Source organism: Tachypleus tridentatus, chromosome 2, assembly GCF_004210375.1.
Source record: "Tachypleus tridentatus isolate NWPU-2018 chromosome 2, ASM421037v1, whole genome shotgun sequence".
NCBI classification, from domain to species: Eukaryota; Metazoa; Arthropoda; class Merostomata; order Xiphosura; family Limulidae; genus Tachypleus; species Tachypleus tridentatus.
The window spans coordinates 42,030,423-42,044,751 of record NC_134826.1 but is presented as its reverse complement, the minus strand read 5'-3'; the positions used below and the strand labels follow the sequence as shown (position 1 = coordinate 42,044,751).

The 14,329-nt window shown below is 29.9% G+C and overlaps 1 protein-coding gene across 2 annotated transcripts in view; it reads left to right on the top strand.

Moving 5' to 3' along the window:
* The window catches only part of LOC143241886 (kinesin-like protein KIF2A), a 55,837-nt gene that overhangs the window by 22,439 nt on the left and 19,069 nt on the right, over positions 1–14,329 (top strand). For both annotated transcript variants that reach the window (XM_076485199.1, XM_076485202.1), the window contains exons 10-15: positions 1,779–1,869; positions 2,066–2,129; positions 4,707–4,798; positions 9,250–9,392; positions 10,848–10,922; positions 13,098–13,233. In XM_076485199.1, the coding sequence (XP_076341314.1) occupies positions 1,779–1,869; positions 2,066–2,129; positions 4,707–4,798; positions 9,250–9,392; positions 10,848–10,922; positions 13,098–13,233 (601 nt within the window). The remainder of the gene's footprint in view (positions 1–1,778; positions 1,870–2,065; positions 2,130–4,706; positions 4,799–9,249; positions 9,393–10,847; positions 10,923–13,097; positions 13,234–14,329) is intronic.

Sequence of the window (14,329 nt, the reverse complement as noted above, 5' to 3'; positions counted from 1 at the left end):
TACAAAATCTTATTTTCTAAGGTTATTTGATATTTAACCTTTTTATTTTCAATCTATTATCACTTTTATTTCTATTTCTTGCCTGTACTTAACAAGGTTTCATGAATAAATGAGACTTAAACAGATGCTTTTACACTTGTAAATAATTTGTGTATTTACTGCTATTTTAGGTTTCTAAGCTAATTTGTAAAGCTTCAATATTTGCTGTTTTAGTCATAAAAAAGTATACGTACAAGGTGGCACAAGATGTATTAACTCATATTTTTTGAGTTTACTGTAATGTTCTTAAGTTTTTAAATTTTCTTTGTAAATTATAGAAAATATATCTCTACAAAATAATATGAAACATATAAATTCTTAATCTCAAAGCTTAGCTTAACAGTTTCAATTTATGAAATATCTAATGTAAAAAACTACTTTAACAAGATATGAAGCATACATGTGTTATGTGTACTCCATAAGTTTCTATGTTCGAGTGTAGTGACCTCAGTTTTTAGAATAGTTTTTCCTGTAAAAAATATATAACACATTCACAAGCTGATTTTAAATATTAGTTTGATTGGCCTCAATGAACATTAACTGCAATTTTATTTATCTTACTATCATTTACTATGAACTGTTACAAAGTTTATTATTATTGGTGGCTTGCTGCTGTTTGGAAGAAAACAGTGGTTAAAATAGTCCTTTGTTGTATATCATTTGATCTCTTGTTGCTTCAGTTTGTTTTTGATTATAATATGAATGTTGATCATGTATTAATTCTATTTATGCTTATTAACAATTGACTGGGATTTTCTTGAGTTTTGCAAGTAATGACTTACTATTTCTCCTTTATTCTTAGATACTCTTCGTATTATCTCTGATATCTTAGAATATTTTAACACTTGAATATTCCTTTTTATCAGTAATAATGTTTATAATAATATTTACTATTTTTGAATGTGTACACTTATTAATTTGTATTGTTGACTTAACAAACCTTTCAATAACTAATTCTTTCTAGACTGGGAAAGATGAGGTTACTGACATTTGTTGTTTTTCCTTTCTCACAGTGTACATAACTAACATACTTGATCAGAATATAAAATTATCTTATTAAGTAGTATCTGCTTTTGTCTTAAAAACTGATTCATATAGTTTGATTTACTTCTATTACTTTTTTATATTGTGAAACTTACACTGAAAATTGTTATGAGATATTATTTGAAGAAAGCATTCTTCATTTCAAAATAGGATTAGGTCAGACTAGGTGGCATTATTTTTGCTGACAACTTTCTTGGTTGAAATCAACTTATATCAAAGTAATATACTTTTTTTTCAATAAATCATATTTTTTTTATTCTTATGCATTGTTTGTATGTCATAAACTAAGAAATAACATTCAACAAATAATAATTTGAATATTTTGTTGTCACTTATTGGACTTTCTTAATCTGATAAAGAGCTAACCTAACATTCTTACGAAACTTAATGACCTTCTCATACTAATTTATTTAAACTACATTTACATAAAACTATGGATTCTCACCATCCCTTTTTGGGAGTGAATAAGTTAACAAATTGTTTCCTATTACTCAAACCCTCATTTGTATTCAAAACTTGAAATTTAAAATGTTTCATGGTAAGCCTAACCTCAGATAACACAAAGGCTTATATTTTTTTTGTAAAGTATACAACTTTAGAATGAAACTTAGAAAAAAACTCAAATGTTTTCAAACATTTCTTTGAATCTTTTTAAAAGTACAAAAACTGCTCAACAAATATATTAATCTATCTAGATTTACCACTAAACCTCTGGTGCAAACAATTTTTGATGGAGGAATGGCTACTTGCTTTGCTTATGGTCAGACAGGAAGTGGGAAAACACATGTGAGTGTCAAACAAATGTAGAGTAAAGTAAATAATCTTTTTTTTTTTTCTGCATTTTATTAGGATATCCATAAGTAATGATAAGATCCTTTTTAATATTTGTGCAAATTTCATTGTTAAATAACAAATGAATATTAGAGATTATTTGCTCTATGATAACCACATTTACCAATTTCTTGTTCTGATTTTTCACTAGACAATGGGTGGAGATTTTCATGGGAAATCACAAGATTGTCATAAAGGAATATATGCTTTAGCAAGTAAGTTGTGAAAATAACAGAAATATTTGTGTACATAATTGATATGCGTAATGTTTACTTCTTGAGAGAAAAAAAATTATGTATTCTAATTTTACATATGTTTAATACAACTTCTTTACGTTGTAGTATTTGGCGTGTTTTGTTTTTTTTAACCAAGTACACCAAACAGAGAGATACGTATTTCTCATTAGTTTTTATTGCTTTTTCATGCCCTCCATGTCACCAACGAAGTTGAGGTTAGAATTTACATATCTCCATGTTTTTATCAGTATTCATCAGAAATTTACTCTATTAAACAAAATATTTGAAGATACATTGTTAGTTAGTAACAAAGAATTCTCTCTTTCACTTACCATCTCTATTCATAGAGATTGTGTGACAGTAAATATAAAAATGGACCTGTTTACATGTATGCAATTTTTTATAACAATTATAAAATAATTGTTTAAAGACATCCAAGTAACCTAAAATTCTTTGGCTTTTCGACTTGTATGAGAAACAATTTTGGCTAAAATTCCCAATGTTTCACCATAAAGCTTTACAAATATTTCATGATATTTTAGGAACCTGAGTTACAGCAGCTCCTGAGTAACTTCCTAGGCTGTCCTGAACACTTTCAATAACTATTCTGTTGTGCTACAGATTCAAGATTGTGATGTTTTACTTGTATATCATTTCTAAGTAGTCAGAAATTTAATTTATCTTATAGTATTGCTTGAAAGTTTAGTAGCTTATCAGTGAAAGTAGTTTATCTCTGTCACACATTTTCTGGTTCTTTACATACATATTTACAAGGCTCATCAATATCTTGGTCCATCATTCCTCTTGAAAGGTAATGAAGAACTATTGTTCAGGACTTATGTTTTTCTACCATTAGCACTGAGTAAAATTTCCTTCCTTTTTCAAATTGAATTGATAGATATTTCTGAACCTAATACCAAGTCATTGTCTTGTCTGTTTACCATTTTATCTTTTTAAGTTTAGTTTGTCCTCCAAGATTTGTGATTCTGGAACTATGGAGTGCTCCGTGAGAGGCATCAATTGCTAATCTGTTTTTTTCTAAATGATTTGGTGATTTTAAAAATAATTCATACCAAACAAAAATATCACAAACAACTTTATCTTGTCAGGATGGATACTGTATCTACAGACTTCATCTGTGTGGGTTTATGTTCCTCTGCAATCTCACACATCATAAACTGTTGAGAGAGAGTTTTTTGTGATAATTTTTTTATTATCTTAGAAAAGTTTACTATGACAAAGTATGAGAATGGTTGATCTTTATATTGTGGAATAATCCATCACAACTTTTATCTACTTACTGTCATTACTTGAACATGGTAGTGGACCTGTCAAATGAAGGAAAAATGATTATATATCACTGTTGTTTAAATTTGTATGTTTTTAATCATGATTGCTGCTGAGTCCTTACCACTAACATGTCCAGCTAACAGAAGTTCATGAAAATGATGAAGTGTTTCTGTATGTACCAGTATGGGTACTGACAGCTGGAGATTTCTTTTATGTATCTCAGCATATCTTTCTGTTTCTGTACAGTATTTTACTGCAATGTAAATCTTACTGAGGTCAGTACATCTTAGTCTGTGGTCTGTAGGGAGTTACTGTCTGCCATGATAGTTTTTTTCCTTCACATTTATATTAATTTTAGAATCATTCATAAACATTCTGTGTAAAAATACTTGTAGAACATCTTGCATTGCTGTTGACTAGCATTGGATATCTGATTCTGATGTTTGTCATCTCAAGTCACCATTACTGGAGAACTCCTTTGGCAGCATATTTTTGGTTCTGTCGAGGTCCTTGAACTTGAACAAGGTTAAAAATCACAATTTGTAAGTTCGATAAGAATTTTGTTTATAAAAATCTGTGTATATTTTTTTAAAATCCCAAACAGTCTTAATGTGGTAGGTTCAGTGATTAAACTTCTGTGTTTACAGACAATGATGGAAACATTTCAGTTACAAGTAATGGTTCCTTAAGAGCATTACAATGTGTTCTTTCTGAGTACAATTCTAATAACATAGTATCACCGTAAGTTTCTCTTTCATTTGTGTTAGTTATCACTGGATCTTTGGACAGGCTAGTACGTACACTGAGATAAAATGACTTTCTTGAAATCAGTAAATTCCTCTTTGCATTCACATTTCAGCAGAACAGAAGTAATTTCTTTCTCATCTTCAATAAAAGTGTCACATCAGACAGTGGCCTAAAAAATCTAATACTACAGTCTTGCACCCAGTAAGTTGGATGTATGATCACTTCAATGAACAATGATCTCATCCACAGGATGTTTTCTAATGAACATTTTAAACAGTATTAATTTACTATTATAAAACCATAAATAAGATATTTGAAAGTATGCACACAGAGGTTTGAAATTAATGAAGCTTGCTAAATCATTTTCCCTCATAATTTTGTACACGTTGTTGTCAGATTTATGTTAATATTTGCATTGGTATTCTACTGATTTATAACAATTTTTATAATTTGTTGTGTACTTTCATGCATTTTTTAAATGCATAATAATGTTATTGTTTTCTTTTCTGTTATTTTTAGCCAAAGATGTGTTTAGGCTTCTAAAGTCTGCCAAGTTTCGGGATGAAGATCTTACAGTGACATGCAGCTTCTTTGAAATATACAGTGGAAAGGTAAAAAAAAAAAATTAATTCTGTGTTCATTCTAATTTATTTGTTTTTACAGTTGAGAGATTTTACTTTTTTTTAATCTACCATTGATTACCACAATGTCCATATCAACCAAGATCTTTCTCTGTAAATCCACAGTTTCTTTAACACTAAAGAATACAGATAAGCAAATTATAAATCATAGTTTATAACACAGTAGAAACATTCAATTTGTATCTTATTCAACATTAAAGAATACATAATACAGTAAGATACATAATACGGTAAATTTACTCTCACAGTGATGCCGAGAAAACCCACTTGTAGAGAAAAATATTTATGTAAAAACGGCTCGTTTGGTTTGAAAACATTTTTTACGTTGAGGAGCGAACAACGTTTCGACCTTCTTCAGTCATTGTCTTCCTTTCTTTGTGAACCTGATGATGACCAAAGAAGGTTGAAACGTTGCTCCTTGACATAAAAAATTTTCTCAACCCAAACGAGCTGTTTTTACAATTAAATTTACTCTCTATCTAACATTAAAGTAACCCAAAATAAGAAGTTAGTGTAACTGGCTGGACTTGCCTTCTCTTTAGTTAGCAGTTGAAAGTTAGGAACAGTTGTAGATGTCTTTAGCCTCTTTGTCGTAACACAAAGAAACAAACATAGTGCCCATGTGGCTGATGGCACGTAAAATGAATCCCAGATCCTGGATTCACAAAGCAACCCTCTAATCACTAAACTGTACCAGCCAAAAACCTAATAATCATGAATTCATAAAGGAAAAGAAATCATAGTAACATTATTTTAATTACTTGAATAGTTGGAATAGTCATAAATTGTACTTTCTTAAGTCATACTTTTGAACACTTGATAAGTTTTGAATAATGATTAATTACAATGTAAAATAGATTGATTAAAGTTTTTGTCCAAGTTTTGGGAAACTGAAATTTCTCAAAGTTTTGTATATAGTATCTTAGATAACCTTAAAGTAAAATTTGTTGTGTAATGTTTTATTCTGACATCCATTTGATATATGTTTTAATATATACTTTACTATTTTAAGTACTTTGTAATATTGCCTAACTTACAAAGTGGACTTACTTAGACTTTATTTATTGTGATAAATTTGAAAAGACTCAAAGTTTGTGACTTGTATATTGGTGGTAAATGTTGAAGGCATGATGATTGTAATGCGTGACAGTAGCATATTAAAATGTGCAGTGAGCATATATGTATTATTATTATTTGGTTTGATGTTGAAATTTCAAAATATTTAAAACAGAACTTAGTTTAGTGGAACATGTAAAAGTACATCCAAAGAAACACATTTATTCAGTGGTATATTTAGTGGAGATTATACATACTGGTAATATGAATAAATATAATAATGTATAGAGGTTGAGTGAAAGGGTTTCAAGAGAGATAGCTTTGTTTAAATATACGTCATATTTATTACTAAATGTTGTTAATGTCTGCTTAAAGACTTAACAGAGCTTATTACACATTCTAGCAGGAACACTTGACTACAGGCAGCTGTCTGAGCCAGTAATTAATAGCTGTAGTATTCATACCTCATTGAAAAAAAAAACTTAAGTGAACATTTTTCAAAAAAAAAATTATTTCTGGGAGGTACTGCATAGGAAAACTGTTTGGATTGTACTGTTTAATCAAATGCATCTTGTTGCATACAAAATGGTTCGATGTACAAAACTGAACATTCTCATAAATCTTGCTTGTGTAAACTGTAATGTTTCCATGTACTAAAAGTGGGTACCATTTATTTTTAAAAAGAATAGTTATTGTAAGAACTCTAGTTTCTCAGTAATACTGTTCAAATTACATTTTTATGTACAGTCCTAGTGAAAGTTGTGTTCCTGTTGTGAGGAGAATACTTTTGTTATAAAGAAATGGTTGTTGCACATGCCACAGTTATTTTCTAATTGTCTGAATTTTGAAAACCAAAGTGGGAAATTTGTCAGGGAATTTTGTTTGTGGTGCCTTTCAATGGATGGTGCGAGAGATTTGTTTATATACATGTTCTGACATGGACATTATGTTCACATTATATGCATATTCTGACATACACATTATGTTCACATTATATACATATTCTGACGTGCACATTGTGTTCACATTATGTACATATTCTGATGTGCACATTGTGTTCACATTATGTACATATTCTGACGTGCACATTATGTACATATTCTGACATGCACATTATGTACATATTCTGATGTGCACATTATGTACATATTCTGACGTGCACATTATGTACATATTCTGACGTGCACATTATGTACATATTCTGACGCGGCGCATTATATACATATTCTGGCGCGCACATTATGTACATATTCTGACGTGCACATTATGTACATATTCTGACGTGCACATTATGTACATATTCTGACGTGCACATTATGTACATATTCTGACGTGCACATTATGTACATATTCTGACGTGCACATTATGTACATATTCTGACGTGCACATTATGTACATATTCTGACGTGCACATTATATACATATTCTGACATGCACATTATGTTCACATAGTAGGGTTATAATGTAAATCTGGTACTGTATGAAACACTGAGCATCCCCGTTTTTGTAATTTTTATCTCTTTCAGTTAAAACAACAATATTTTATATTATTCTTTGAATCTTACTGTAATTTTATAGAAGTTTGTTTATTTGTCCTTTAATTCCTCTTAGACTTTTCCATTTGTACCTGTTAGGTATGGTTTAATTAACTTGCAATTTGCCAAGAAGTTATCTTTCTTTTAAAAGTATAGATTTCATAACTCCAGTAATAGTTAAATATAGATCAGTGAGTGGGGGTGGTCACTATAGATACTTTTATCCTAGAGTACATACATAGTGTATGTAGTTTCAGTTATAACTGATTTATGTAGGACAAAAACATAAACAGTACTTATGTTCATAACTGCCAAAATATTAATTCTACAATTGCATTTCATTTTCAAATGTCATCAATCATTTCAGGATGTATTTTTCATGCACTGTTTACACATACCTTCAATGTAAGACACTTACATTAAGTAAGATGTATTGAAGTAGCATGCTGCTTATTGCTTTCTGTTATAGAAAATAAAATATTATTTAAACAATCAAGTTCAGTGGATATAAATTATATTATTATGTTCTTTTGAATCTAACATATTTTGGAAAAAAACTTTAATAAACCTCTCACTATGCATAGCATGGATACATGTGCTTAGTACATATAATAATATAGGTGATTTTATTATTTGCTAGCTACATTACTGCCAACAGTGGGATCTACAGTTTAGTAAATAATTCAACAACAGAAATAAAACAGTGTGTAATGACTAAATATGATTTCCAACCATCAGATAGCATGGGAACTTAAAATGTCTTAAGTTATTAAACCTATTTGCAAAATTTACACAAGTGTAATGTTCATTGAAATTTATTCTGTTTCTCAAAATGTAGTACTTAGAAAAGAACTAGGATGTTTTTAGTATAATGTAACAAAAGTTTCCTTATTTTAAACTACATTCTTTTACTTAATGCTCTGTTCTCCACTTGTATTTCACAATGTGTCTTTGAATATTGTTTTATTATGATGAATTTCCAATTGCATCCACATGTATGTCCATTTTTTCTCACTTGTTTCTAAAACTAATAGATTGACACACACAGATTTCATAGAAAATGGGAGGTCAGTATTAGGACAGTCCTCCCTATATTTGGACAAGATCCAATTCCAGATTCTGGATCACTTTGAATCATATTTTAATAATTGAAAAATAGGGCATTTTCATAGCTTTTGGTTATTTGTGAAGTGTGATTGAACTTGTACCAAATTTCATGGGTGATTCTGCTCGTCACATTACTGAAATGTATCTGAATCATTGATCATTCTGGTTTTGAAAAGGATTTTTTAGTATTCAAGTATTTTTAAGTATTTTAATTCATCCATTTTAAACACATACAATCTCTGAAAAGATTGGCAGGATGAAGGTATACACTCTCTGATTGTTCTTGTTTCCTTTAACAACAAAAAGTGTTGCTCTTTCAATATTGTTTTATTTTGATGGTTCCTATTTTATTCTGTACAATTTTCTCAATTCGTCAAAAACCATACAATGCTTTATATCACAGTACTAAACTAACGATGTGTGATACCATTCATGTTACCACTGTTTCCTATATTACACCTAGAGATCACATAATCATTGTTTTTACATTTTTTGTTAATTTTTCAGTTCATCTCTTAAGAAAGAAGATTTTTTACCCTAAAATGCTTGCATTTCTGTAATTTTAAGATATGAAATATTAAGTAACACGAGTGGATGTTATTTGAGACAAACTAGATCTAGGTAAGTTTTTCAAAAACATTATTGTCGCTTTATAGTTGTTATTGGTAAAGGGTAACAGCCAGTTTATGCTTAGTTATATTTACATATTTTATATATTATAGGTGTTTGACTTACTTAATAATAAATCAAAACTACGAGTTCTAGAAGATGGGAAACAACAAGTGCAGGTGGTAGGCTTGCAAGAGAAGAAAGCAGGCTCTGTGGAAGATATTTTGAATCTGATTCAACGTGGAAATAGTGTTCGGTGAGAGGTCCTGTTGTGGTATAAACCTATTACACTGCACAACAAATTTTTTGAAAAGTTTTGCTTCCTGAAAAGTTTTTGCTGATTGTGACAGGTACCTGGTGGGTATGCACAAATATAGTTTTGGTTTTGCTTCATCATGTAGGAACTCTGAGAAATAGACAGTTAACTGTTTACTGGCAGTAACGTACTTAATTGCGTTTATGTTTCTAATACACTATTAAGTTCAACATAATTAAAAGTGTTTTGCTCCTGATTTTCATTTGTATTCAATGTCCGGTGCATCACGTTGCAGTGTCAAACAGTAGTCAGCAAGCATTGACGGATTCCAGTAGTCTTGATATTGTTTTTTCGTTGTAGCAGTGTCCTGGTGAAAACTGAAGATTTTTATGGAATGGTATGTGATGGGCAAATTTGGATGTGATTTTCATGATCAGCAGCCAAAAATCTATAAGGAACACCCAACAGTGTTCAAGAAGCAAAAACTTTGTTGTGCAGTGTTATTTCTGAAAATACTAGAAATCTTAGAAAGAATAATCAGAATAAACGTTCTATTTCTAGCCATGAAATTCATCAGATGTGGGAGATAAGGTACATATGTTACACCTTGACATAATGCAACTTAGAAATAATTTCTTTTTTCTTTGTCATTAGGTTTCTGTTGCTGTCTCTGTATACAGCTACATTTGTTAAATTGTATATTAGCTGTTGTTGTGTCACAAATATAGTTTCCAATTATTTAAATCATATTTTATGTGTTTTATGTGTACTGATGTAAATGGTCAGTCTTTTGACCAACTAATTTTTATTTGCTTTTTCAACTTTGAGTACTTACTTGATTAATATGTTGTACTGCCATGAGATACTCAAATTTCTGTATTTATTCTATTTTATTGTGATGAAATTTGAGACAAGGTTACCTTTCTTGTACAAATTGGTAATTTGTTGTTACCAGTATAGATGTAGAACTTGTAATATATAATCTTTTCACCATACCTTTATTGGTCTGCTATATTTTCACATAAAAATGAGGAATTTTTAAAATTTGTATACTATCTGTTTAACATATATTGCCAATATAGACAGTGTCACACCTTTAAATTTTAGTTTACTTGCGATATATTCATAATTATGCCATGTTTGTCCACAAAGAATGATTATTATGAAGAAGCAATAGTAAGGTAAATGTAATAAGGTAAAAAATAAGAAAAAAGAAAGAAATCATTTTCTCAAATTAATATAACAATGTAATGGTTTTCTTTGCTGTAAAGAAACCAATGTTAAATATAAAGAACAAACTTCACCACAGAGTGAGAAAGTGTTACAAGCAGTTAACTCTCTTGACTAAATCTTACAACATATTCTGGGATTTATACTTTCATTTTACAAAACGTTTGTTAAGTTTAATTGTCTTGGGTTTCAGATATTGAAAACATTTGATGTTTTTTCTCGTAGTACATCAGGTCAGACCTCAGCTAATCAGCATTCTTCACGATCTCATGCTGTTTTCCAGATTAATTTGAAGTTCAGGTAAATTTGTTTTTATTGTTGTTTTTCAAAATCAGCCAATAGAGGGATAATGAATCTAAAACTGTAATCAATATGTATTTCTTGTGGTTTTATAAACATTCTATGCCTACTTGAGGCTCTTTAAAGATTTTTTGAGACTATATTTGAAAGTATCGTGCAGTAAAGTAACTTACATTACTTTTTTGTAGGATTCAGTGCTTCTCCAGCTTCAGTGTAATAGATTCTTCACAAATTGGAATCTACTTTTTATAGCAGCTGAAACTTGCGAGTAGCAGAAATCAGGACGACTTAAAAATTTCAACACTTGGCACTACTGAAACGTCAATATGATAAATATATATAAATGTATAATGTTATCAGGTTTAAGCTATTTAAACTGAACATTTGTGTTTTTATGTTAAAAATAAAATAGAAACCCTTTCACCCAAGTCCTTTACAAAGTTGGATCTTTCTTCTTCAGGGGCAAATGTGTTTTTGTATTATAATTTCTAGTAATTATAGAAAAAAACAGCAATTTACATTTATTTCCTAATTTTTTACAGAGGTTAGTTATGAAGTTAGTCAAAGTAATTTGTACAGAGATACAGTAGTGAAAATATAAAATAAAATATAAGTTTTTTTCTTCTAAAAATATTTTATAATTATCTGGAGGTTATAAAAATTTACTTGTGTTATAAAAGTACTTTAACCTTTAAATTATTTTGCATGTTAGATAGTCAGCATTTCTAAAGAAAACATTTTGAGAAAGTCTTTATTTTAAAAATTTTAATACATAATTTGAAAACTTTATATTTTGTGTTGAAAAGCCTTGTAATGTTTACCAATAACCTGTAAAATTTGTAAAGATATGTATACATTATCAAAAAATTATAGTATTACTACTTTTGTTGTTACAAGCTGGGTGAATTCTACTCAAAGTCTAATGGAAGGGTTTAACCCACAAAAATAGATATTTTTTTTAATGATTTCATAGTAGAATCCTTGTTTTTATATTTTTTATTCATTCGTCTTTTAATAGCACTTAAAAATAGCTTGTATTAAATTTTAAGTTGACAATTCGTAGTTACATAATGTATTTGTCTGTATATATGTATATTCAGTACACAGTACCAATAACAAAAGAAACATGGAACAAAAAGTGAAACTTCTACAGCTTTTAAAGCCTTAACTGTTTTTGAGATGACAGAAGGAAACCTTTTGTACAGGTGGAAGCATGGTTGATCTTATTTCTTCCAGTTTATCATTGCCAAACAGTGTTATGCTGCAGCAGAAGTAAAACAATAAATATTATTGTTGTTGTTGTTGTTTTGAATTAAGCACAAAAGTACACAATGGGCTATCTCTGCTCTGCGTACCACAGGTATTGAAACCCGATTTTTAGCATTGTAAGTCTGCTGACGTACTGCTGAGCCAGTAGGGGGGCATGAATATTGAAGAAGCCCCAAGATTCATGCCAAAACTTCTATAAAAACATGTGTTTATAACATGTGACCTAAGTCCTACAATGTTTAATCACCAGAAAACTTAGATTCACCTGGGATGCATTATATGCACAGCTAAGGGAAATTGCATCTGTATGGAGATATATGGGGAAAAGAAAATTAGTGTGTGCCACAAATTCCATATTATGCTTCAAGCTTAACAGTAAAATGCCGTGAAAGAGTTAACAAAAAAGGGGAGACAGATTTCTATCCTTACCCACAAGTTTTGTCTTGTCTTTAAAATGGACTGTAGTTGTCCTTCAGTTTGTATAGGAATGAATAAAGCAGAAACTTAAAACAGATTTATGGCTTTGACTTACAACACTGTGACAGGAAGCTGTGGTTATGCAAAAAAACACTTAGTATAAACCAATGGATATTGTGTAAGATGTATATTAATATTACTACATTATGTACATTAATTAAATAGATGAACATGCATGTATTAGTTTCAAAGTGTCAGTTTGAATGAAATTAAGAGAAAAGGGAAATGTATCTTGAAAAATACATTGCTACATTTGAAAATATGTTTCAGTAATTAAACAAACCATATTGTGATTTATATTACAGACAAAGCAGGTATTTAAATGCTGTAGTAAACTATCACTATAAGAAAGATAATTTACAGTACCATTACTTACGTTTCTCAGACTAAGATATAAATTTGCACATTTTCCTTTCCCCCTTCCAATAGAACTTCTGGAAGGCTTCATGGAAAACTGTCTTTGATTGACCTGGCTGGAAATGAACGTGGAGCAGACACTTCCAGTTCAAATAGACAGACAAGAATGGAAGGAGCAGAAATCAACAAGAGTTTGCTAGCATTAAAGGTAGAATGGTGAATTTAACATGAAAGTTGGATTTAAAATCTTTTTGCTTTTTGTACAGTTATCCTTGGTTAACTTCTTTTCCTATCAAACTTGCATTGTTAATGGTAAAATATCTCTTACTAAAGCTTTGAATCACTTTCATAACATAATTAGGTAATTCAGATAACGATTGGACATTTTAATACCTCCGACTTGTGTACAAGAGGTAGCCCATCTGCAACACATGAAGTAAAGACTTGCATTACACCTGTTATCTAATCAGGTTTAATTCCTGTAGAAGAACTCAGTAGGAGCTCAATATGGCTTTGCTGTGAGAAAAACACACACACTTGTGTCATTTAAAAATATTTTATGTTATGGTATGAAGCACACAAAGATTGTGTGGAATTTCTGCACACACACACATGAAATATTATTAGTAAAGTTAATTTTGTATTAATTATTTCATTTAATTTGTAATGCTTTATGGTATGTGGTTTGGAGTGTTTTTATAGCTAAGTAGCAACATTAGCAAAGTTCAGAATGGTTAAACTTAAATATTTGCTGTCCCTGTTATACTTACACACCCATACAACTTTGCTTTCTATTGTAAAGAGTATAAAAATAAACATTGTAATATATTTTATAGCTTGGTAAAACAACGAGTGTTTAATTCAAATGAAAAAAATATCCAATATTGGCAGAAGTTTTAATATGTACATTTACCCGTAGGTCGTTAGTGGAATTTGATAATCAATTAATTTTCACACTCAGTGATGTCAAGAAAACCCACTTGTAGAGAACAATATATATGTAAAAACGGCTTGTTTAGAAAGGGGTGTGGTCAGCTTTCAGTCAGTTACCTCTTTCTTTTTTTGTGAACCTTACGATGACCGAAGAAGGTCGAAACGTTGTTCGCTTCTCTATGTAAAATATTTTCTCGACCCGAATGAGCCATTTTTACACATATAATTGTCACACTCATTAATTGGTTACATGCAACTAATTGATTGTTGCAATACAAGACTGTAAGGGTTGTTATAATAAAAAGTACTAAAAGTTCAAAACACTAATTCCAATTTATTGATTATTTTCCTAAGTCCTAACAAAAATATAT